This window comes from Camelus ferus, chromosome 9 (assembly GCF_009834535.1).
Source record: "Camelus ferus isolate YT-003-E chromosome 9, BCGSAC_Cfer_1.0, whole genome shotgun sequence".
NCBI classification, from domain to species: Eukaryota; Metazoa; Chordata; class Mammalia; order Artiodactyla; family Camelidae; genus Camelus; species Camelus ferus.
Genome location: NC_045704.1, coordinates 76,200,422 through 76,225,164, shown reverse-complemented (window position 1 = coordinate 76,225,164; position 24,743 = coordinate 76,200,422). Strand labels below are relative to the sequence as shown.

At 38.4% G+C, this 24,743-nt stretch overlaps 1 protein-coding gene and 1 long non-coding RNA gene across 5 annotated transcripts in view; one reads left to right on the top strand and one right to left on the bottom strand.

Annotated features, from left to right (window-relative positions):
• Positions 1-24,743, bottom strand: part of NTNG1 (netrin G1) — a 300,210-nt gene that overhangs the window by 57,609 nt on the left and 217,858 nt on the right. For 2 of the 4 annotated variants that reach the window (XM_032487225.1, XM_032487227.1), the window contains exon 5: positions 13,273-13,299. In XM_032487225.1, coding sequence (XP_032343116.1) covers positions 13,273-13,299 — 27 coding nt within the window. Of the gene's footprint in view, positions 1-449; positions 510-2,839; positions 2,906-13,272; positions 13,300-24,743 lie in introns of all 4 variants that reach the window. The other 2 variants (XM_032487228.1, XM_032487226.1) reach the window with 2 other exon arrangements.
• LOC116665916 lies at positions 3,138-24,672 on the top strand. Its single transcript, XR_004322749.1, has 4 exons — positions 3,138-3,508; positions 8,739-8,742; positions 13,435-13,438; positions 24,661-24,672. It is a non-coding gene; the product is annotated as an uncharacterized LOC116665916 (long non-coding RNA).

The window sequence follows — 24,743 nt, the reverse complement described above, 5'->3', positions numbered from 1 at the left end:
GAAGTAGAAACTTCAAGATATTTAATTTGCCACAAAGTCCAATGAACACCATACATGGAACCTGCCATTCTGTTCTCATGAAAAGCATCCTGGAACCTCACTGTAAGCGGGTTTCCTTATTTTTAATGCAAATGAGTTAACAATGTTAATACTCTAACATTCATGTTCTAAACAGGAAACTAAAGTGTTACAATTCTTATTCACACATTAATCTTTCAGAAAACAAATACTGCAGCATTTTAAATTTGCAGCAAATTTCTGAGTGAAGCTTTTTCCCTCTCTCTTACAGATGACGTTCTCAGTACTATTCGATGCATTGATCGTTACCAGTCAACATGCCTCACCAATAAGCTGATGGGTACACTTCACAGATATTCCAGATTCATACAGTGCAATGTTTCACAACACATAACACCATGAAATCACTGTATGAATCCAAGAATTCCTACCTCTCTTGTGGTTTGCAACTTGAACAGAAGAAACTGTTGACAAAGCTAATTTGGGAGCAACTGGATAGGTTTAAAAGAATGAACAGCACATTAGAAACAATAGTGAAAGGTTCAAATTGTAACAACTTATCATCAACCCACTTGAAAAGCAGCCCTAAATGAAAAGACTATTTGTATACGTTGTTTCTGGGAGTTTGTTTCAATCACAAAGGAAGTTTTGTAGTTAGCTGAAAATGGTTTTCTGTTGTGTAATAAAGTTTAGGAGCTTTATTTTCAGGGGCAAAAAGAATTACCATCTAAGTCTAGAATGCAGTTACACAAGGGTTATTCCAATAACAATATGGATTTTAGGATCCTCTTTTGTCCCTCTCTTAAAATAGTAGTTGTGTTGTTGACTTAATTAGCAATATCATTGCCTTAATTCACCACGTCTTTCTCTCTGTGTAACAATAAGCTCATCTACGTATAAAGCAGTAAGATTATTCTTGTTGAATTGATTAGACATCACAGAACATAGTCAACCATTCAGCAAAATCTGGCCCTCAGTCTCAGAGTCACCTTGAATCTGTCTTCCTTTCAAATGTGTAGTCTTTTTCTCAATAGTTATTACCTTTACGATATCAGTTTGTTAATGGCAGGGATTTCTAAGTTAGCCAGCTTTTCTTTTCCAATTATTCATGAAGAATTGCTCATGACAATAGCAAAAAACAGGATAGAGACTAATGTTCTTTGCAGATGTTGACCAGGTAAATTATGTCTGCACAGAACTGGCCTTCGCTAGGAAGTGCACCTTTAGCTGAAAAGTCAAGTTCAAGCACTTTACTCAACTGTGCTGCTTCTCAAATAAATTTATTTGGATTCATTATCCACATTCTTAAAAAGTGCAACTGGCATTAACTAAAGATGTTTCTGAAAACTTTTAGTCCTGTGACACTTACAGAAAGCATAGCAAAATAATTAAATGGGTCTGTTTCAGGTTTTGAACAATGCATAACCTTGTTCAGCATTGAACTTACTATGAAGAAGTGTAAAATCTTAGACCTTGTCTTGTATAATGTGTGAAATTCAATGGGAAATACTGAGAGACATTTCACTGAGGATGCTCTCATTGAAGTTGCCATGGAATAAAGCCACTAACCCCCACCCTCAAGTCCTCCCAGAATTATACTAATAATAGGGGTGGGCTTCGTCTGTATTTCTTCTTCCACATACGTATGCAGAAACTTGAAAAAATCATTTCGAGTGGATGATTAAGGTAATTCTATTTGCTAGTAATGTATGTATCTAGGACAGTCTGATTTCATCACTCTGATCAAGGACTGAAAATGCAGCCCTTCCAGTCTGACTCCTCAACAAATTGCTAATATATTTTGTTTTGCTTAGCAGCTATTTCCTGGTTCCTCCTTTTGCTCATTTCTTCCTCCATCTGTATTCATTAGAGCTTGAAAGGAACATCCTGTAGATAGCAAAGGAAGGTGGAAGCCGAAGATGTGCCTTTTTTTTTGAGAAGAATGCAAAAGAAGACAATTTTCTATTAACATAAACTATTTATGTATGTCTATGTATATCTAGGCTAGATGTTAGTGTAATTTTAACATTACATTGCATCCTATGAATTTTATTGCCCGGTTTTTAAAGGTTGTGTTTCTTCCTGTGCAATTACACATCAGTATCTATCTATCTATCTATCTATCTATCTATCTATCTATCTATCTATCTATCTACTATCTATCTATGTATCATCTGTCTATTTATGACGTTAGACGTCAGAAAATAATTATTGTTCTAAGAACAGCCAGAAAACAGGTTGTTCTTAAACCTGGCAGAAACGATTGGTAATTCATAAAGGATTAAAAGAGGGAAAGTCTTAACAGAGAAAATTTACTGCAATGTGGAAGAGAGAGAGAGGGTGAGAGAGCAAGAGCGAGAGCACCAAATCCTGTCCGTCAATATGGAGCAACAGTTAAACAAAAACAGGTCTCTTCGCGGTTGCATTACTGTCTTTATGTATTTTCCCTGACCCCCAATACAACCGATGAACCAGTCAGTTTACTTAAGAAAAGCAAAAGGGAGACAGTGGAAGGACACCTGTGCTGCTCACAGGTTTTCATTATTTGTACTCCCCATGGTGATGGCAACTGAACTCTAGGCTTCTCTTGGGACAGACGGACATTCAGGGTAAATTTGATAAAGTGTTTATAAATTCTATGCCATCTAATTTTTCCTACACCTTTCACTATAATATTTCTGGGACATTCTTCACGTTAGAAAAAATATTTGAATTATGATTCTTTCAAAGACATGGTATTCATGTGCTAAAAATTAGAATATGGGATTTTTTCCCTAAATATGTGGGATTTTATATCAGTAGGAATTTTACATGCTCCTACCTTGTTTTGGGTTAGAAACCTCAAGGGAAGAAATATTCGGCCATATCCTATTAAACTTTGGAGGATCTGCATGCATCAGGAAAAATCAGGGTATGTTATTTTCAGCTACAATGTTAATTGGTCTAAACAGAAAATTATATGGACAAAGACACAAACCACACATCTGCTTTTTAACTTGGCTGTGATGCACTTAACAAAACATGACTCCCACACCAAACAAGAGCAAGCAATTGATGATTCCCAAAACATTGAATGGACATTAAATATATAGCCTCTTCCCTAACAAAGCTATATATGTTAACTTTTGCAATAAAGTAGAGCGTTCTTACAAATAACCAAATAGGGACTACAGCAATTCCAATCGTTACATAAAGCCGGTGCCTGAAACTGGAAGATAACGCGAAAGAAATAATTTTTCACTTGAGGATTCTGTTCTCTGCAATTTATGTTTACAGATACGCGCTGGTTGCATTAGTCTTCAGGAGAGATTCTTTAGGGTATGTTTTAAGTGTGAGCCATTATCTCTGCAAAGAAGTCGATTTTTTTCCTATTTTTATTTATGCAATTTCTCAGAAAGAAAGAGAAGGATTACTGGTGGTTCTGGCTTAAGGAGAATAGTCCAAGGTGCTTCTGATTGTATCTAAGATTTGCATGTATGGGTGTGTATATGTTTTCATGATGTTTTTAACTCAAAATATGTTTCTAAAGTCATTGGTTCCAATCCAGAAATAATTATAATCATTGTTAATTTAAGAATTGATGTTATTTCTTAGATTCATTAGTATTAAAAAAACGAAAAAGAAAGACTCTAGAAAAGCAAGAGAATAGTAGGGTTTAGGACTGGAAGCTTTAAAACTATTTTTCTAAGGCACATGGGCCATAAGTATAAAGGCAGTCATTCCATGACTCAGATCTCCCATTTACTGAGATCAGCTCGAAGCCTCATCTCTGTGCAGCCCTCAGGGACCACATGAGTCAACAAGGAGAGCTTGTGCCTCTAAACTCCTGTGGCGTGTTATCTTCTGTGCTTCTAATTTCGCTTTGATATTTGGATGGCGTAAGGTTTAGTATTGTTGGTTTAAATTTGATAGGTCTCTTTCCTGTCTCTGTAATTAGATTGGATCTCTCTGAGGAAGGGCAAAGCCTTCCAGAAGGCCTCAGTAAATGTCTAATAACTGAGTAATTGATATCAAGTGGCGAGGCTCCTGTAAACAGGTATTATCAGATTGTTTCCTCCATCATTAGATTACAGCGAATAACATTCCTGCAAGACATGGAACGTTCACTATAACTTTGTCTTTTAAATATTTGTTAGAAAAGCTGATCTCCTGTTGCTCTGTGTGTGTGTGTCTATATACACATGAAAGCAAAAGAAATCTTAATATTGCTGTATCTATCAAAATTTATTAATGAAGAAAGAATGTAATGGTTTTCCACATCTGTCTCCAGGTGTTACTAAATAAATAGATATTTGGTAACATTTAGGCAAAATATGCAATTTATTGACTGAATGTTACTTTCCACATGACCACTTTGGTGATAGGTAGATACTGAGTTAACAGAACAAGCCTACTTGAACTGTGATGGTCATTTTTGAAAAACGAATATGATTTCTAGAATTGTTTATTTAGAAAAGATTTCAAACCACTGTTACAGTTTAATTAGAAGATATATTTATTTATATTATTAGCATCAAATTAAGAAAATTTCAGTTGTTTGAAATGGTTCTCTCCATCTTTTTTCCACAGGAGATGCAAATACTGGTCATAAGTGGGGGTGATGTTTGTAAATTTAATGTTTAAGTATTCAGTGACTTGAATATCTTGATGAAATGAAGGTAATAATATGATGAATCATTCTGTTCATAAGCTTTGCCAAGAAATTTAACGAAAGGCAAAAAATTTTATACTAAGCCAGTTTAGAAGTAAGTTTTGAAAACTTTATAAATTTAGCTCTATTCTGTACTCCAATATAATAAATATTTCTTTATGCCTATATTTTAGTTACTCTCTTAGGATTTTTCCCTGGGATGCTGAGGTTCCATTCTGAGGATTTTCCTACATGTATAAAAAATCAGTGTAGGTAGTGTAGGTCATTCTACTTTTGAATTATTCACAACCTGATCTATATAAAATTATCAAGATGGACACCTCAGTTACATCCTACTAGAAGATAATTTTCCTCCATATTGTGTACTTACGATAGTTTCTTGGCGGATGGGAGAGTGTAGTTTTGTGTTTGCTTGGGAATACAGTTATTTTTTTCCCAAATGATATTAAAGTGTGGAATGCCTAAGTTTCCTGAAAAATCAAAACTCAGAGCCACCAGCAGTCCTCACATGGAAATCCCAATCTAATCTATGCGTATCTCTAGTGGGAGAAAATTTTATGTCTTTTATTGGGAGGAAAAATGTCCTGAAAAAAAGATATTGAAATTTGTGAACCTTAAGCTTCTATAGCATGAGACTATCTGTGTTTACATGTTTTAATATTTGGTCATGATGAAATTTTTAATTTAATATCTCATCTTAATTTTTAAAAAATTGTTATGTTTTAAATTGCAAAGCCAAATAAGAAAACAGCTTGAAATTAGCTAGTTACTCTCTGGTTACTCTTATTACTCGAAGATCCTGGCACGTATAAATATTCAATCAATATTACTAACAAAGGTTTAGTTCCCAGAAGTAAATGAGGCACATTAATCATACAATTGAGACAAATTCTATGTTAGCATACCCAATTCCGATAAAAGTCTTTGCACGGCATGAAGCATCTGAGAATGTTTAGCCAGTGGTCACTTATTTCGAGTAGTTAGAAATTGCAAGTAGAAAAAGAAAATTATAATACGTCGAAAGTATTAGTATTGCCTCTAGGTGAATTGTTGCAGAATTTATTAATTTCATTCTTTCAAAAATTAATTAATGAAGATCTTTGGGTCAATATGAAGGCCTCAGAGTGGTAGTATGTTGCAAGGCAAAAAGTACTAGGAGTCAGAAGATAAGGGGTCTGGTCTCGTTTCTGCTGGGTAGAGCTGTCTGGCTGTTAATTTCTGTGGACTTCAGTTCCCTTCTCTGTAAGATAAAGGTACTGGACTAAAAAGTCTCTAAGGTTTCTCTCAGCTGCTGAGATCCATCACTCCAGTGGTTCCTTCGCGGCCTAGCCGGGCCACACCGAAGTTCGTGGAAGGATGGATCCTACTGGAGTGAAGCATGTGCTGCCTGGAGGATCGAGGGGATTTAGGGGATTTAGAGCTCTCCATGTGAAGGAGAAATCAGTGCCGCATGTTATAACTGCAGACCTGTGACTGTCATAGTGAAACCCAGCCTGGAGCTGAGAAATTGTTACTGAGGTAAGGGGAGGGATCCCCATACATGCCCAGTGGGATTGCAGATGGCCAGTCCTTCAGGAACAGCCTTTGATGGAAATTCCTACTCCTCAAGGACCCTAGCCCCACACATCTGGGGTAACGGACTGAACTCATCCTGATGATCTCCAGAGACTTTGGCTCCGGGAGTATGAATACCAAGATGACATACTCCACAACCGTTCTGTTTACAAACAAACAGAGTATCTGAAATTCCCATCCGATGCTATTGCTCTGTTGTCATTGCTAAAGTTTCAAACTTCATCTAGGAAATATCTTTTTAGTGGAAATTTACTTAACATAATTTAACATAATCATGTAAAGAGAGCTTGTGCTAGATTCAAATCTCAATTTTACCACTTGGACAAGCTCCTTAACTTCTCCGTGTTTTCTTCCTTGTCAAATGGGATGATGATATTGCCTTCCGGTTGTTATCAAGGCTGAATGAGGTAATATGTGCTTGTCATGGTAGTGAGCATCCAAGAAATCTCAGCTCTAACTCTTCTATTTGTGGTTGCTGTTATAATAAAAATCAGACTACTGCAGTACAAGCAGTTCTTACTGAATTGAAGTACAGAAAGCAATGTGCTCTCCTTATTTTTTGCAATCTTAATTGCTCCCAAAGCAAGTGATCCTGATAGACAAAAAAGCTCACTTAAGATACAACTTACTTTAGGGAGTGATCTAGTTCTGGGGCCTACATCGGAAAGATCTGATTTTTAGCGCTTGAAGGCAAAAGGTTAATTTCTAGTTTCTGTCAGTTTAGAAGCACATCAGTTTAGACTATGAATCAAATAAATATCTTACCTGAATTTATTTATTTATTTTTTTCATTAAGGAGAGACTCAGAAAGCTGCTATGTGACAATTTGGTTGTGGCACTTGACATTTATTTTCATGAATCAGAAAAACTGACATTCTAGTTGTAAAAATGAGGCTTTTTGGAAGAAAGTTTTTCTGCTCTGTGCCCCAAGGAAAACTCCTTGTACTGTAAGTTGGAGAGAACTGTGTTAGAATTGCTAAACTTGACCATCTATTGCTGATGCCACAGTGAATCAAGCCGAAAAGCAAGCTTGAAGCAGAAGGCTACAAACACTTTGCTTACATCGAGAAAGCGTTAGAGGTGGGTCTTCTATCATACAAGAACTCATTTAGCATGAATCACAGGCAGCTTTCAACTCACTCTGTGGATACCCTTTAAAGCCAGAGTAAACTGCAACTATGCTTTTGCATTTTTTTTTCCACCAGAATAGTCTACCTTGTAGTGTTTCATACATTAGTCATTTAATTAAATGAAAAGGTGAATGAATTCTAAAGAATCCTAGTTCGGAAACAGGACATTGAGCTAGAATCCTGCCTTGGCCACTATCCAGATGACTTAGGCAATTCAATTAAGCCTTAGCTGCCATGTCTGTAAAATGATCATGTTGGATGAGTGTTCTTTAAGTCTCCTGAAAACACTAATTTTTAGATAATTTTTTGGTTCTAAAATATGGTGGGCAACTAGGGTGCCAACATGGATGTGAAAAGCCACTGCTAAGAGGATGTTAGTCAGCCTTCATTAAACATCCTTCTTCCAGGAGGGTACGAGGAAAACATCAGGTGGGGACAAAGTCACAAGGTCCCCTGGGACTTCTACAGTCACTGCTCTTGTTCCTCAGGGAGTTTGCAAATGACATTACTGATGTCTATAAAGGGGTCTATAGAAAACCCTGAAGGTCTTCAGAAGAAACCCCTAGGGTGTTGCAGGTAATCTTACCACCTTTACAGGGAGCTGCCTACTCTCAGAAATACAGCGTCATTAAACTGGTGGGGAAGAGACAGTTTAATGAGGTAAGTCTGTCCTTGAGACGGCACACAGAATTTTATTTTGCTATAAGGGACTATGTTAATGAAGAAAAAATTGGGGTTTTTTTCTGTCATAGAAAATGTACAAGCATATTTCACAATCTGCACAGCGAATTTCAAGAACTGTTCCATGTTCTGTAATGTATTTAACATCTTCACATTTCCTCTCTCCCTCAGCTTACTGAGGATGTTTATTATTGATGGTGGTAGAGGAAGGGCATATTTTAGTGTAGCTTCTGTTGATCACACCTGGGGTACCAGGAAATGAACTTGTTTTTCTCCAGGACACTGAAGTTCCCCCGCACAGATGGGGGTCAATTCAGGGATCAGCCGATCTAAGGTGCAGTGTATTAGACTGGAGGAAGTCTGGGGTAGTAGTCAATAAGTCTAGAATTTTTCTTTCTAACCTCTTCCACTTGATATAATGTTACAAGTGCAGCTTTTGTAGTCAGACAGGCCTCCCTGGCGGTATTACATTTGGAAAGTTACTCGACCACTCTGAGCCTCAGATTCACCACTTGTGAAACAGAATTCTGCAGGCATGAGGGGGCCCTCCCTCCAGTTTCAAGCGGACGCTCTGTTAAACCCTCCCCAGGAAGTGGAGCGGTTCACTGGCTAGCTCCCTGTTCATACCCTGAGAAGCCTTTGATGATACCCACGCTATTTAGTTCATAGTTATATGTTTGAAGGTCCGTCATAGGGCTGTTCAGAGATCTTGGCAAATCTTTGTTTAAACAAGGAATTTCCAGATGCCCCCACATAGAGATAACAGCAAAGGTAGAGATATCAGCTCACACTTAAACAGAGGCTTGACATCCTGAAGTCCCCTGGGAAAAGCTTAATACGTGAAAAAGTCTAACTTGCTCAAGGTGAGCAACGGTTGTTTCCTGAAGATTGCTAAACCTCTTCGGATTTTTTTTTTTTTAAGGTAGGGGATACTTCCCCCTCCTTCATTGAAATATTTAATTTATTCCTCAAGATTAAACAAACAGCCATGTCCTAATATTCATTCAATTTTCGGATAATCACAAAAGTTTCATGAATGTGAGATGCTAGTTACACAAATGTGAAATGAATCTGCGATGAGGATACTAGGGACATGACACAACAAAGTCCCAAAGGCATGTCACCTGGGATCTTAGCTCTCCTTCTGGAACATCAGCAAACAGTTCAAAATTAATGGAGCACGCATGCAACTTGCCGTATAGCTACACTAGCTTGATATTTTTTCCCTTCATTATATAAAATCTAATTAGCTAAAGGGCAATTCAAATGAAACTTTTATTTGGGGGATTTGGAAGTATTAAAGCAGAGGGAAAAAAACAAACAAACACTGCAGCTCTCTGGATAGCGTGCACAAGATTACCAACAGCCCTTGAGTGGGGAAATGATTAACCTTGTTATTTTCCTCACGATCCGGGTTTCCAGAGTAAATTGGCACCGAGCAAAAATATTTGGATGCTGTATGGAAAATAACTTTTACAAGGTCTCCAACTGGCATTAAGTGTTTTCAAGTATGAAAACATCTCCGAGCTTTCTCAACAGGCTGATGGATCCCTGCAGGTAGCACTTTTCTTGTTTAATAGTCCTGCCAATTAAGTCAAATTAGAGATGAATTTTTAACTCTGTGATGAAGGCAGTGCTCCTTATAAGAGATAGCAGGAAAACAGAATATCTCCCTTAAGTGAACCGTTGCTTCAAATTGAATAAGATGAAGAGGAGGAGACAGCCAAACACCTCCATCGATATTCTATGCTTTATAAACCATGATTTCAATCACTTAAAGGTGATTTAAGAAAATGTATCCTTGGGTTCACAGAATTGTTGCATTTATCTTTTGTTGCTATTCTAAGAGATATTTTTGATTATTAAAAAATTCCAAGTCCTTTAAATGGTGCTTCCTGATGTGAGCTTTCAATTCAGTAGACAGTCTACCTTCAACCTCTGACTTTTTTACCTTTAAATTCTGTCATCTGCTTTTTTAAGTGATAATCACTCACACAAAGCTATTTGCACATTAGGCCAACTCTTGTTGTTCCCGTTATGTTTTTTTTCCCTAATATATTGTTTAACATAGTGAAATCACTTGCTTTTTTGGACTAAGGATCAGATAATACATGTTAGAAGGTAATGATTAGTTTATCACTTTAACAAAAACACCCACATCAAACCAAATATTAATTTGGATCATCAGAATCAACAAACATTCACTTGGATTAAATCGTGAAAGTTTACCTATAAGTGCATGATACATTTTATTTTAAAAAATGAAACCTGAATGAATTACTGCTGTATCACATAAAGTAAAAACAGAGCTCATCAGGCTCAAACAGCTACAGAGCTATTTTGGGATTCATTAATTGCTGACCATAGCACCAATATTTTTTCAGCCACGGCCAAAGCACATCAAAATGACCGCGTTTTAAATCAAGTACCTTTAGGATGGTTGGGAAGCCTATTTCCTGATAGACAACAGCAGGTACAAATGACCTTGATGGGAAATCTGTTTCAAAAACATTTGTAGCAGATGATCGGAAAGGATGACCACTCTGTCCATGCATTTGAACCTTAATACAAGTGTCGACAGTTTGAAATCCATACTGAAATCTATTAGGCCTCCAAAATCTTTAGTCACTGCATATATAGCATATGTACATGAACTTATGGCTACATACATCAATAATTCCCATCGACAATATACATCATTCATTGTCCTTGAGATACTCTCTGATGATGGGAGTCTCGTGGGTGTTACTCTATTATAATGGCATCTTTTTATATACTTGGTGGAATTATGTTCATCGATTGCTTCCTTGGGATAAGGGAAAAGCCCTGGCAAAGACCCAAAATTAGTTAAAAATCCAAGCAGCTCTATTTCCCTGGCTTGCACCTTGGAAACCCCATTTCTTTGCACTCTAGAACAGGCAGTGAGTCATCTATGCACAAATCCTTGCCCTTTGGAGAGTAAAGGAATCCACCAGTGCAGAGAGCAAGCACCTTATGAGCCCTCAAAGAAGGAACGTGTAAATGCCATTAGAGCAGCCGAGAAGATACAATCATGTTTGATGATTTTATCATAAATCTCTTGACCTTAAAGCCAAGCAGTAAGCAAGCTAGTCGTGTGTGATGCTGGGTGACCCTGGAAGCACTTAAGTCCTGTTTGCTGGAGAAATCTAAGGAAACACCCATTGCGCTCCAAGCAGAACAGCCAGAGGCACAACGAAGGCAGGGCACGAGCCACCAGTTTGTCAGAGGGTTTCAGTTAGATATTAGGGAATTAAATTTTCCTAGTTTCCTGATAATAAAGGTTAATACATTTTCCAAAGGCACAACAAAGCATCCTTTCAGGTCACCACTGATTTCAAAATAAAACAAAGCAAGACAAAACTGGAATTTCCCGATTCAGTGTGTAAAAGGTCAACATCTGCTGATGCTCAGAGATGGGGCATGTGGTGGAGGCGGCCGAATGAGATGTCGGGTGAGCAGTACATTCAGAGATTCCATGCAACACATGACTGACACTCCGAACAGAAACACACCCAGCACCAAAGAACTACTTTCCATCCATCCATTTCTGAAACTTGACAGGCCAGATCGGAATAGCAGCCTCAATTATCCGTCTCAGCTTGCTTCCATTTGGTTCCCTTTTGCTTCAAAATGCATGTGCAAATGCAATTGTCAAGGCCTGAAAGGGGCACATTGTGGGCTATGTATACAGTTAGGCAAATGCCAAGGGAGATACTAAAGCAGAAAAATTAGACTGTTTGAGCTGAAGGTTTTCATTTGCAAGTTCGTAGCCCTGATGCCATTTCAACGGGATCAGAGAGGAGCTATATAGCATTAGGCTGGCGTCTGAATAGATGTGAACGCTGCTTCTATTTCTGTTTACAAAGTGGCTGATTTTCACAGCATTTAACACGTCTGGTGCTTAACAAATCCGTGTGTGGACTTCCTCGCAAGCTTAAGTAAACAGGGTTGTTTTATAAATTGGAACACTTGACTGTGCACTTATAAAAAGCAGGAAGTTGCTTTATCCAAATTATCGGAGTATTGCTTTTTAGATGGATATTGAGTATTGGAATGCTTCACCTGTTACTGTTCACATTTTGATCCCTCTTCGTGGCCCAGTACCTATCATGAAGCCTGTGAGGGGGGAGACCCCAGAGAAAATGCTTCTCTTCACTTACAGTACATGATCTTGGCTTCCTCGGTACTACTTTTCAAATCAGTCATTCAGCAGTTGTTCAAAGGCCTTCGCCATCAGAGAGAAAGTGTGCAATATATGAAATATGTGAGATTCTGCTCTGAAAAGTTACGGGGCATCTCCTTAGGGAGCATTTCAGTCTTGGTGTTGAAGTGCCATTGTTTTATATGTAAAGAGGGAGCTACAGTCTGGTTCTCCCATGATAACTGGGAGAATGCTCTTTGCAATGGAACTAGAGAAGTGTTCCACAGAGGGTTGAAGAGAGAGTTCTCTTTTCAATTGCTAACATTTTTTCTAAAAGATTTCTTGGAGGAATTTCTAGTAGCCTGACTCCCAAATTTTGCATGTATTTTTTATAGCCCCCTCTTTTTTTTTTCTTTTTAATCAAACTTGAACCTAAGTAGTCAGGAAAATATGGATCACAGTATTTCAGGAGGAAGAAATGGACACACTGATTATTTTCCCCTTCATTCCTCCAGAAAGGCTAATGATCACAACCCTACCTCTTCCAGGCCTTCACAAAGACTACGGTTTAATGCATTAATAAAACCCCGTCCCCCTGGTTTCATGGTGGGTTTTTTTGAGTTCTAATGAATATGCCTAAAGCATTCATTGACATTCATTCTCTGTTTTCTAAATTATGGTAGAAATCCATATCCAGTCCTAGGGAGAGAGTTCAATTTGTTTGTTGGTTACTAAGTATGAATAAATAGGACTGTTCTATTTTTGCTAAATGAGTTATGGTTTCCTGAGTAATTGCACCTCTGTAAAGGTAGCCTTCATTGATCAAAAGTAGTCAGGATGGCACTGCCACATCCATAGAGGAGTTATACATAGATAACTATTTTATCTGTGCTCTCACCATATCTGTGCAGAGAACAGACACAATAATTCAATTCACAAAGGAAATACTCTCTTACACCAGAAATGGACACTGGGAAAATAGATCTGAGGAGCTGAACAACAAAGCAAAGCTAGCTTAGACTTGGTTTGCTGATTTGTTTTTTTTTTTTACTTACTACCAATACTGGAAATACTCGGGATACCTGGAGAGAAAGAAAACAATAAAGAAAAGCTGTTATACATTTATTAGTACATGACATCTTTAACATAATACAAAAATCTCAGAAACTTAACACTCGATAACATTCAGATCATTAGAAAATTAGCACAGAAACAAGATATGTGTATGTATATATCCATCCAGTTGAAACCATTTTGCTTTTATTCTGGAACTCCTTGAACTTACTACAGCTTGGAAATCAATGCTCAACTTAAACATCTAGTTCAAGACAGCTCATGACATCAAAGATTTCAGGCTTACCTATAAGGTTAATAAACCTTTGTATGTGGTTCAAAACAGATATTGAGCTAGGCTTATGTTCTGGGCACAGAGCACCAAGCATACATTATGTGGACCTGTGCAAATATATCCATCCACATATGCAGTAGACCTCTTTAAATGTGCTGAGTTGCATGTGCTAGCTGTTGAAAGTCATTTGGCATTTTATTTGATTAACATCACATAACCATCATTTTTATTCCTCTTTTACTTGTCAGATATGTGGATTAAACTCTGTAATAGAAGCAAAATTGAGCAGAATAATTCAAGAATACATTAGGTTGTTCACATTGACCATGGGCTTCATCAATTTTTCAGCTTCCACTTTAATTTCCAGGTTGTGCTAAGGTGGTGGAACCATTTCAGAATGTGACTGGACTTGGTATAAATGTGGGCATGAATTTAGTCTATATCTAGATAAAAACTCCTAGGCAAGAGCAGGCTGACTCGGTTTGAAACTTTGTTCTTACACTCACTGACAGTGTGACCTTGAGGCAAGTTGTTTATGCTCTCTGTGGCTCAGTTTTCTACCTCTTAGGGTTGTTGCGAGGATTACATAAATTTACATATGTATGTATGTATGTAAAATTAAAGCACTCAAAGCATTGCTTGGCAGGTAGTATGTGCTACGATTCTTTGCTATGATTACTATTATTGATATAGTTGGTTCATCAAGCAAGCAACAGCATAATAGATATTACTAATTAAAAGTTAGAGATTTATATCATTCCCACTAAATTCGAGTAATGGTGTGGGTGAAAGCATGAGTTGGGAACAAGACAGAACTGAGTGAGACTCGTGCTTTGCAACTGACTAGCTGGGTGATTTCAGGGAAGTTCCCTCTCTCTCTAAGCCTGTTTCCTCACCTGAAAGGGGCCAATAAAATCCACTGCACAGGGCTGCTGTGACAATTGAATGAGATAATCCATAAGAGGGTCTGACACATGGTACATAGTCAATAAGTGATAGCTATTAATGAGCTGTGCAGACTTCTCCGCATCACTGAAGTGTACTAACAGGTGGTAAATGTACGAATCATTAAATTTCTATTTTAGTATTTATCTTTGAACAACTGCCCTCTGATTATTTTAACTAATGATCAAAACTTACTCAGAGATTTCTAGCTTTGTTTTCCTTAAAACCAAGAGTTATTTTCCTATTTCTTAGTAGGGAGAGGAGAAGGAGGAATTAAATCTTACCATGATGTTTTAAAAAAAAAAACCCGGAAGGAATGAAATCTTATTTTCAGTTATTAGATACATTGAAAATCTCTTGATTTTAAATGCACAGAGCTTATGGTGCTTCGGCTTAATTACTGATCAACTAAAGCTGGAAACTTAAATTTTCATTTTCATGTTTTAACTACGTCTAAACTGAACTTCAAACCGGGTGAGATTTCTGCAAAGGGTGGCTGGATTACTGACCCGACATTTCAGGAGACTATCTTTGCCATAGTGTGACAGTGACTTGGTGCTGAAATCTTTTTTCCTTTGTGGATCCCCTGTTGAGAGAGCTATGACAGCAGCATCGTAGTGTTAGTATCAATTGCAGAAGCTCCAAGTTTCCCTGTGATTGAAAATCCTGCTCCATTGCAAGAAACTGCTTGCCTCTTTGTAATCCGTCGAAGAGAATGGAAGTTAGGATGTCAAGAAGAGACTTTCCTTGTGTCTTCAAACTTGCATGGAGTTAGAGGGCATGCATCATGCAAGGTGAAGTTCTCAGGGTGTCTGGCCAGACACAGTGGAGAGCAAACCTGCAAGACTGTTTGATGGAGTACTTGCTGCAGTTGAATACTTTAAAAAGATGCAAAAAAAAAAAAAAATGTTTCCATTCCTCTGGGGATGCCAGTGCAGGGGAGAAATGTTCACTGCAGCCATGCAGACCTCGCCAAGCACGACCATTAAGAGATCCTATTTTCCTCATGAAGATGTTTTCTATTAACTTTCGGATGCTTAAAATTCAGGCTTTTCCTCACTTTGTGGCTTACAGTTTTCTGAGGTGCTGCTAGATGAGTCACTTTCTACCCCATTGCTATAAAATGGGAATTGCTTAGAAAAGACTTTTAAGCTGCTCATTGGAATAAAGATTTCTGAAGTTGAAAATACCTGAACACAAAGGAATGTCGGTAAGTATTTTGTCCAGTGTTATTTTTTTCCCCTAAGGTTTCTTATTACAATGTTCAAACACTTTGCTTTTGGTCCTCTACAGACAACTAAAGAATTTAACAAACTGGTTATATCCATTGAAAAAACTACAAGCAAATCATGAGAAATCTTTCAAATGCCTAAGGAACTAAGGCAGGAAGGCTACAACTCATTTCATGAAAGATGAATTTCTTCAGGGTCTGTAAGGGATGAATCAATGAATGCAATTCCATCTTACAACAGAGATGGCTGCCCATACGCCACAGGAATGAGAGTCAGATTATGCTCAGGAAGAATGTTTAGACGCCTGTCAGCAGATTTTTTTTAATATTCCCTGGGAAGTGACAACTATGAAGTAAAGACTATTTTTACTTTTGAAATTGAGCTCAGAAGTCATTTCTTCCCTTCCTTCTTCATCTCCCTGATGTGCACCAGCCACTGTCCTTTGTGATGGCACACCTCTTTGTACAGGCTCTGTGAGCAACTTATCAACTTATCTTTATGATTCTTGTGTGTTTTCCCGAGACCTCTAAGGGGACAAGTGCCACATCTGTATCTCTATTATCAGCCAAAGGACAATGCCTGGTATGGAAGAGCTGCTCAATGTGTATTTGAGCAAAAATTTATCACTTGCTTCCAAGAAGGTTTCTATCAGAAACTTTTGGTCATCGTATGATCTCATCCCCCAGAAATGTTCCACTGAGACATATCTCAGAGTTCAGTATTAATAAATATTTTTGTTCTCTTTGAAAATTTCCTCCATTCTGAGAGCAAGAGTTATACAATGTGCAGATTATGTCTCTTACCACTTTGCCTTCTAGGAAACTCAGAGACTCAGAGGCCAGGCGGATGCTCAGCTGGGTAAACTCATTAATGTTTGGCTTATTTTGTTTCTATTCTTCTTCTCACACCTCCTTCTTAAATGACTAGTTGTACGCTTTTATTTGTATTTGTCTTTTTTTCCTAAGCTAATCCAGGAGGAAATGCAGATTTTGTGGGGCTTCCAGCAAATACAAATCTGGGAGCTCTTTTTGAAAATATTAACTTTAAAGTATAAAATTAGACATGAAATTACTTTTTTCTTTAATTTAGAAGGAGTCTAGTGAAGGACCCTGAAACTTAAGCTTCATTAGCTTAAATCTATTTCTAAGCCTACCTGAAAAATATTTAGGAAAGATAGATGATTGGTAGATTTAGAAAGGAAGGGGGAAAAAAAAAGGATACCAGATAAGCTAATTCAGAAAGTGATAAAAAATGGAAATCTGAAGAGTTAAGAAATTATCTTATACAGCCATTTCATTTTACACAAGAGGAGGTCAAAGGCACAAAAAGAAGCAAAGGCCTCATCCGAGTCAACCCCTTTCTGGTCAACACTGGAGCAGGAGCTTCCTAATCTGGAATCTTCCTGTCTACGGAGACATTGCTAAACTCGCACCGAGGAAATGACACACAGGCATGAAAAAACTTTAAGGAAAGGTTCTGAAATACATGTTATATGAGTTAGGACTTCTGCTTCTTCCAGAATAGAAATTCTCCTTCAGTCAGAGATATACATACACACTGAGTGAGCCAAAGGGCCAAAAGAACGCAAAGCTGCTAAGCTTGTAGGTACTTGCAATCTTTCCCTCCTTGTTCAGCCCTCACCACTCCTATATTTATGTTTTTTTTTTTTTAAAGAAATTCTACTGCAGTTGAGGAAACAGAACCTACTAGAATTATATATAGACTCCTTTTTTTATTATTATATTCTCCTTTTTCCCCCCTCCTCCTTCTATGCCTTCTTCTTCTTTTTCAGTTTTACTAACCCTCCCACCAAGTATGTGGCTAACGGGGACAGAGTCAGGCCTAAGGAAGTCAACATGATGGAGACCTCAAAAATGAACACTCTGATGTTTCAAAGCAGATGAATGCAGTGCTGAAGGCCGTAAGTGCTTTTGAGAATCAATGGAAAGTTTAGCAGCTTTTCATCAGGAAGGAAGCAGAAGGGACAAGGATTCAGGATGCTTCACACTGAGAGGAAATACCTCCACTGTTGAGCTAGATGGTTCGAGAAAAGCCTATCAAGTACATGACTAGACCTTCTTCTAGCCAGGCTGCAGCCACTGGGGGCTCCAACTTCAAAAGGCCCAGGTGAAGAAGAAGCAGGTGATGAGTGAGGAGACATTCTGCAGCCTCATTTGTATTCCAGAGGAATTACTCCCAATTTCCTTTCAGTCCTGGTCCCTGGTGCAAACTGCTGTTGATGGGAACTTGAAGGAAATAAGATTGCTGTCACGAATCATACTGTGAAATCCACACATAAATGATCCAGTCAGAGATCGCTAAGTCATCTTACAACAACAGAAGGGCTCTGGGACCTGAGTGTCTATGACACACTTGACAGAGGCAGTATTAACCCAACTTAGTGTATTAACACATCTGAAGATGGGAAGAAGAGCTGGTCAGAAGGTGAAAGTCTACAGAGAAGAGCATCCTCAGGCACACGGAGGCAGTGCTGGCCAAGTCCAGTCTCAGGAAGAGGGAGGAGTGACCTGTACACTCTCAGGTTGTCAGTGTTCTGTTGGCACGAGGGAGGCTGACCCTGTGCAAGGATGGCGGTGTCAGATGTTTCAGCCTGATGTTACTACATTCGAGTTATTTAAACTTCCCGATCCCATGCTCACAAAGCAAGATTCTGATTAGTATATGGCTGTACAAGGAGACTTAATTACAGGGGCGAGAATACCCTGGTCATAAGGACTTAAATATTCTGATCACCGTAACAGTTATTTCAGACTGTGGGCGAATAAATTGGCATTTGGACACAATCTATCTCCCCCTACAGTTGTTGTCTCCAAAGGGAGAATATGCCCTTTCAGCTGGGATGGATGCATGTGCTAGATTTCAGTGACATTATAATGACAATGGCAGCTAAACTTCATTGCTGCGCTTAACTATGTGTCTGCCACCGTAATAAATATCTTACCTGTATTCATTCATTTAATTTTTATGACAACCCTGCAAGGTCAATACATAGGTTTATTTTACAAATAGGGGAAAACTCAGAAGACAAAGACCTTGCCCAAATCAGCACAGGTCAGTTGGGAAGGAAATTGCGATTTGAATCCAGAGGTCCATGTTCCAGGGCTTGGGCCGATAACAGCCACTATACAACTGCTCCATTTATTGTCGGCTCCTCTCTCTTAGGTCTAATCCTCAAAGACAAACACTCTGAAAACTCAGAGTTTTTTCCCTCAAATTTACTTGGAGCACAACCCAATGTGATCTGAACTAGAGGCTTTCCTCTTTATCCCACTTAAGTAAAAATAATCATAGGTTTGCTACAGAAATATTAAGATGTTGGATTAAGTGGTGCTACCTGATGTTCTGCTGTGGGTATTGCTCTAATAAAATGTATATGTACTGTAATGTCTTTTAAAATTCTAAACATTTTGAATTCTAAATCATATCTGGTCCTATAAACTTCAGATAAGAGACTGTGGACTAGTGCTTATACATGTGTAACTTGGTAGGAGTTCTGGCTTCATATATTGGCCCGACAGCTTGGTTTATACACATAAGGCTCTGAGAGGAAGGTCCTCCCTTATTGTGCAGACAGAATCAGGGTTTTGAACCTGAAAAACTGGTGGCCAGAGCCTGACAGTAGTCAAGTCACTGACGCTATGAATGCCACTTGGGGAGGCCTGTAAAAACCAGCCAGCCAATATGTCATCTCTTCTAGATGGCCAGATGGGCCGTGAGCACCCATGAAAAAAAAAAGTGAGTCTTTTTCCTAGTGTATTTCCTCCAAGACCTCAGCTGGTTTCTTCCTGTGGAAGACCGAAGGCCCTCATGTCAGAGCTGCTGAACTGTGAAGGCCACGTGTTCCAGGGGACATGCGAAGATCTGTGGGAGGTCAGTGTATCCACAGGCACATCTCAGGGTCATTTTGGTTTACTTATTCATTCACCAAATAACTAATTCCACAGACATTTATGAAGGCCAAGAATAAAATATGGTCCCATTTTTAAATCGCTAACATTTTACCTCCTAAAGTCAGACAGATCTGAATTTAAATCTTGCTCTGTCATGCATTTGCTGTGGGACCTTGGGACAACCTACATATTCATCCTCATCTGCCTATGTTTACTTATCTGTAAAATGGGGATAAAAGTAGTCTATACCCCATGGGAACATTGTAATGATTTAATGCAAAAAAGCACATAAAGCACTTCACAAAGTAAACACGGCTATGGTAAACTTAATAAATACTAGCTAACATTATTACCATAATTTTGATTACAGTCAACCAGTTAAGTGTACACAGATTATCAAGAATCTGGAGAGAAGAGAGCAGCTGATTTTACACAGGACGGTCCAGGGAGGCTGCACTGAGAGGTTTACACTGAGGAGCAGTCTTGAAAAATGAGCAGAATTTCAATATGAGTGAAGAAAAAGGTGATTTGGGGGAAGGAATGAGTTCAGTATCTAGCATGCTGACTTTGAGATATTCACAGGCAGCTGGAAAAATTGGTCTGGGTTCATTAGAAATAATCAAGTTATAATTGGTTTATTAGTTTTAAACCAATATGACTAAAAACTAAAACCATAGGACTATAGTGGAATGCCACGGGGGAAAAAAAAAGCTGTAGACTGAGAAGAGGCAGGGGTGGAGAGCATGAAAACTTGAAACAAAGGTAAGAAGGGAGTCTTTGAAGGCAAAGACATAACAATCTAGGAAGAGAAGGAGGAGAGAGCAGGTTGAGAGAAGACTGATTTGTTCAAACAGGTGTCACACGGAGTCCCCAACCCAGTGGAGGACAGAGTAAGTCACTGAACTTGAACCTGAGAAGCAATACAGTGAGATGTGCAGTCCTTGGGGTTGAGACATATCTGGGTTCAAATCTCCCTTCTCACTCTGACTAGGTACCCAAACCTCAAACAACATACTTGCCCTTTGCAGTCATCAGATTTCACATATAGAGCATAAAAATAGTAGTGTCTACCTTATAAAACTGTTGTGAGTTAAAAAAGAACGAATGCACGTAAAGCGCTTAGAAAATTGTCTGGATAATGACAAATACATGTGTACACTTGGGAAAACAGAGATTGGTCAATGCAAATTTAATGCCAGAGAAAATAACAGAACAATCATCAAATTACTTTCCATCACTCAGAGGAGCCCCAGATATTGTGTAACAATTCAAGTTGGATTTCTGAACAAACAAATAATGTCAATGTCAAAACAATTTAATTTTCTTTCTTCGAAGAATATTAGACCAGGTAAGTAAGAGGAAAGCAAAAGACTGAATACAGCTGAACTAGCTGGGCTTTGTCTCCATGACATTTCCATCAGGAGGCTGAAGAAATTGTTTAGAGCAGTGTGTCCCCAAAAGAGTGTTTTATAGAAAGTTATTAAGTGTTCCGTGAACAAATAAGTTAGAGACACACAGTATGAAATGGGTGACTTTACTGTAGGGTTCTCAAATGCTTTGTAAGATAATATGAATATCTGATCATCTGTATAGTATTTTATGAGCTTATTTGGCCATGGAATTCTTTTAAGGGTCATAGAGCATAGTTTGGTAAGCAGAGGTGTAGATGATATTATATTACATTTTTTTGGAATTATGCTTCCTAAAGTTAATTACTAACTTTTCAGCATCTGTCTGTAGAAAAAATATTGTGTGCTATTCCACAGGGATAAGAATTTAAAGGGGGATTAGAATAAGCTGGAAAACGGGAATCAAGAGAATCCTGATGAAGCATGAAGTTGGACAGAAATGCTATCTACTCGGAAGACATAAATAAAATTCCAAGGACATTCAAAATACAAGTCTATCAAAAAATAGAATGAAGATCCATAGGGAGAAAAGGAAAGATGTCTTACAGATAAAACATAAGCTTTGTAGAAAATAAGAAAATATATCGACACACATATATATGGCTTTAAAAAAACAATAAAACACACTGGGTCTTCAATAAAAAGCACGATGCATAAAAATATCATCCCAAGAGTTATTACTTCTGCCTCCGCTGAGGCTATTATAGTGAGGAGCATGGGGAAATGGGTCTCACAAATTGGGGGGCAGTGTTTTAGAGTGTTGGGCCCTGCACTCTTCTCTCCTTGCTCTACATGCTCTGTGTAGCATGCGGAAAAGTGACCTTGGAGTTGCTTCAGAATTTAGGACCTCTAGGCCATTGGAATCCCAGCAAGGTCTCAGTTTAGGGACCTCCAGAGTGATGGGTTGAGTGCCTTTGAAGGGAGAGCTTACAATTTCCTGATTTAATGAAGCTCTCTTAGTTCTTATGCTAGGAGTGGGCAGGAAGTGTTGTCCTGTTCAAAAATGATCGCTGCTTGAGATTCTGTTAAATCCAGAGATTACTCAATATGGGTGGTATTTCTAGGTCACTGAGGACGTGATGTTGAGGGATCAGAGATTTTAGGCACTCTTTTTTACTTCTTGGATTTTGTTTTCTTGTATTAAGATATGGCACATCCTAAGTGTCACTCTTAATAACTGACTTGTAATGCACCAACTGAAGTTGTGTATGTGTGTGTATGTGCATGTATGAATGTAAGAAAAAGTCAATATGAAATGAGAACCATAATAGTGCTAGAAGTCCTGTGCTTGGCTTAAATTTCCACATTAAAAAAAAAAAATTACAGGACTTCCAGGGCAAACACCAGGTAAGAGACTTGAAAATCTGATCACACAAAAAATGGATGTTAACCTAGAGAAGAAAGGAAACTGGAGTTGATATAGTCTTTTATCACTTAAAAAGAAAAAGTGGTTGGAAGTTAGGAGACATTCAATATTGATGTTAAGAAATAAGTTTTATAACAATTAAAACTGTCCAATAATTTACAAGTCTGCCTTATGAAAAAGAAGCTAAAAATAAAATTATTTTTGAATGCTTACTTTGTGACAGGTGTTTTGCTAAACACATCACATTCACTTCTCTCAAAATCCCTATGAGGTAAGAACTGTTATCATCCTCACATTACAAATGGGAAACTGAGTGTTGGAGAGGTTACCTTACTTTTTCAAGGTCACACAGTTAGTGAATGGACAAACTGGTACTTGATCCTGGAACCTGTGTACTAAACCACTAAACTGCTCAGTTCCATCCTTAGACGTCTGCAAGCAGTCTGATGTGCCAGAGATTTAGTTTAGGTGTTCTTTCCATTGCAAGACTGGACCATTGCAGATTATCTTAACATCTTTAATCTAGTTTCTGCCGTATTGAGGACTGAAACATTAAATTGTACCTCTTTGGCCATTGTGTTCATTTGTTACCTTCTTATTTTAACAGAAATGGGGAAAAGTCTAGAGACGGCCAGTAAAAAGTAAGGGATGGACAGAAAATAGAATCCACAAGGAAAACTGAAAGAGGCTGCATTCCTTTGGAGTCCTCCAGGAGTGAACTGGAGGACTTCGATCCACAAAAAGTTAGGGGTATGTAAGTCATTGCCATGGAGAATATAACAAGGAATCCATCCCAATGACAAAGCTTGGCTGGCACAAGGAGGTCCTTCCAGTGAAAGTATCTTGAATTAAACAAGACTCTGAACCACAGTTATGGGTATAAAAAAACAGGGTCGTATTAGAATAGAAGCCAATGCCTTCAACAGCAGTCTATCCCAGCCACTGCTCTGGTAGCCTTGACAAGTTGGCCTGCCCTGAGGACGAGCCAGAATGCCAGCAAGTGTGGGTGAACCTTCCTCTCCTCCATCCAGCCCCACTAAAGAAGCAGGCACCAAAAATGAAACCTGAGCCATTTTCTTTCAGGGAAAACTTTAAACTAAATTTGACAACCGAGGTGATAGGAATTGTTAGGTAGCTAGTCACAGGGTATAGCAACAAATAACCTCATGAGAGATTCCTTCTGAATTCATGAGTCTGTGGCCCTCAACAATGGAGGAAAGCCCACGGAGACCCCGTTAATAAAACCGTCTTGAAAAAAAAATCAGCATTTCTGCTCAACAGAGCTTTATGTATTAATTTTAGGAGCTAGACTGTCAGTTTTTCCTTTAACACAGAAACTGAATACCTTTAAAAAGAGGGATTTTTTTTTAAACTTTGAAGGAGTTTTGTTTCCCGCTTCATAGAAATTTTATCATAATTTCATGCCCCCATACTCCATGGCTTGTTACTTGGTCCATTACTCTTACGTTTAACTTGATAAGGCCCTGGCTCCTGTGATACTAGTTTTCAGGGTTTGGTTTCTCACAGCTGCTGCTTTGAAGTGCCTGATAACATTCTTAGCCTTGCACGGAGCCAGTGGCTTTTCAAGTTCTCATTCTCCCACTGCTCACTGTCTTGTTATTTCTGTTACTTCGCACTTGAGTGGGTATATTCTCAACCTCACCCTTTCTCTACTTTTAAAAGAGGACAAACCTTGGGCTTTTGTGAGTGGCTAATTGGTCCATGCATGGAATTGGCCAATTTATTCTGGAAGTAATCACCTCTCTCCTTGAGCGTGTCAGAACATGTTTTCCTGGGGATATTCAGGGATTTCAGAGAGGCACACAAGTGAGTGGTAATGGGGCATCTCTTGTGGTTCCTGTGAACACAGATAATGCCTGTGCTCTTTTCTTGTGCACACAAACATCCCTTTTTTTAATGTGGTCCCTGCAGGTCTATAGTCATGCTCTTTATGAAAAGGTGGCCTCTACTAACAGGATCCATGCCAGGCATGACCTCAACTGGTAGAATTAGGAAAAAGTCAACCATTTCACTGGGCAAAGTTAAGCTGTAGCTAAATTGGTAGAAGGAAGCATCTTCTAGACAAAGCATCTCTTAGGTTACCCAGTATGGGAAATGGGATTGTAAAAATCCAGAGAATTTCTGGAAGTAGTTTATGGTTCAAATTAAGTTAGAGTTGAGATTTTTGAATGCCTTTGTTATTTTAATAGTTAATTGATTTGAGGAGGGGAGAACTTTCTGTTTCATCCACTTAGAAAAATTTCTCCTGTGGTTTTCATTACTTCCCAACACATTTGATGTGAGTGTTGGAAGAC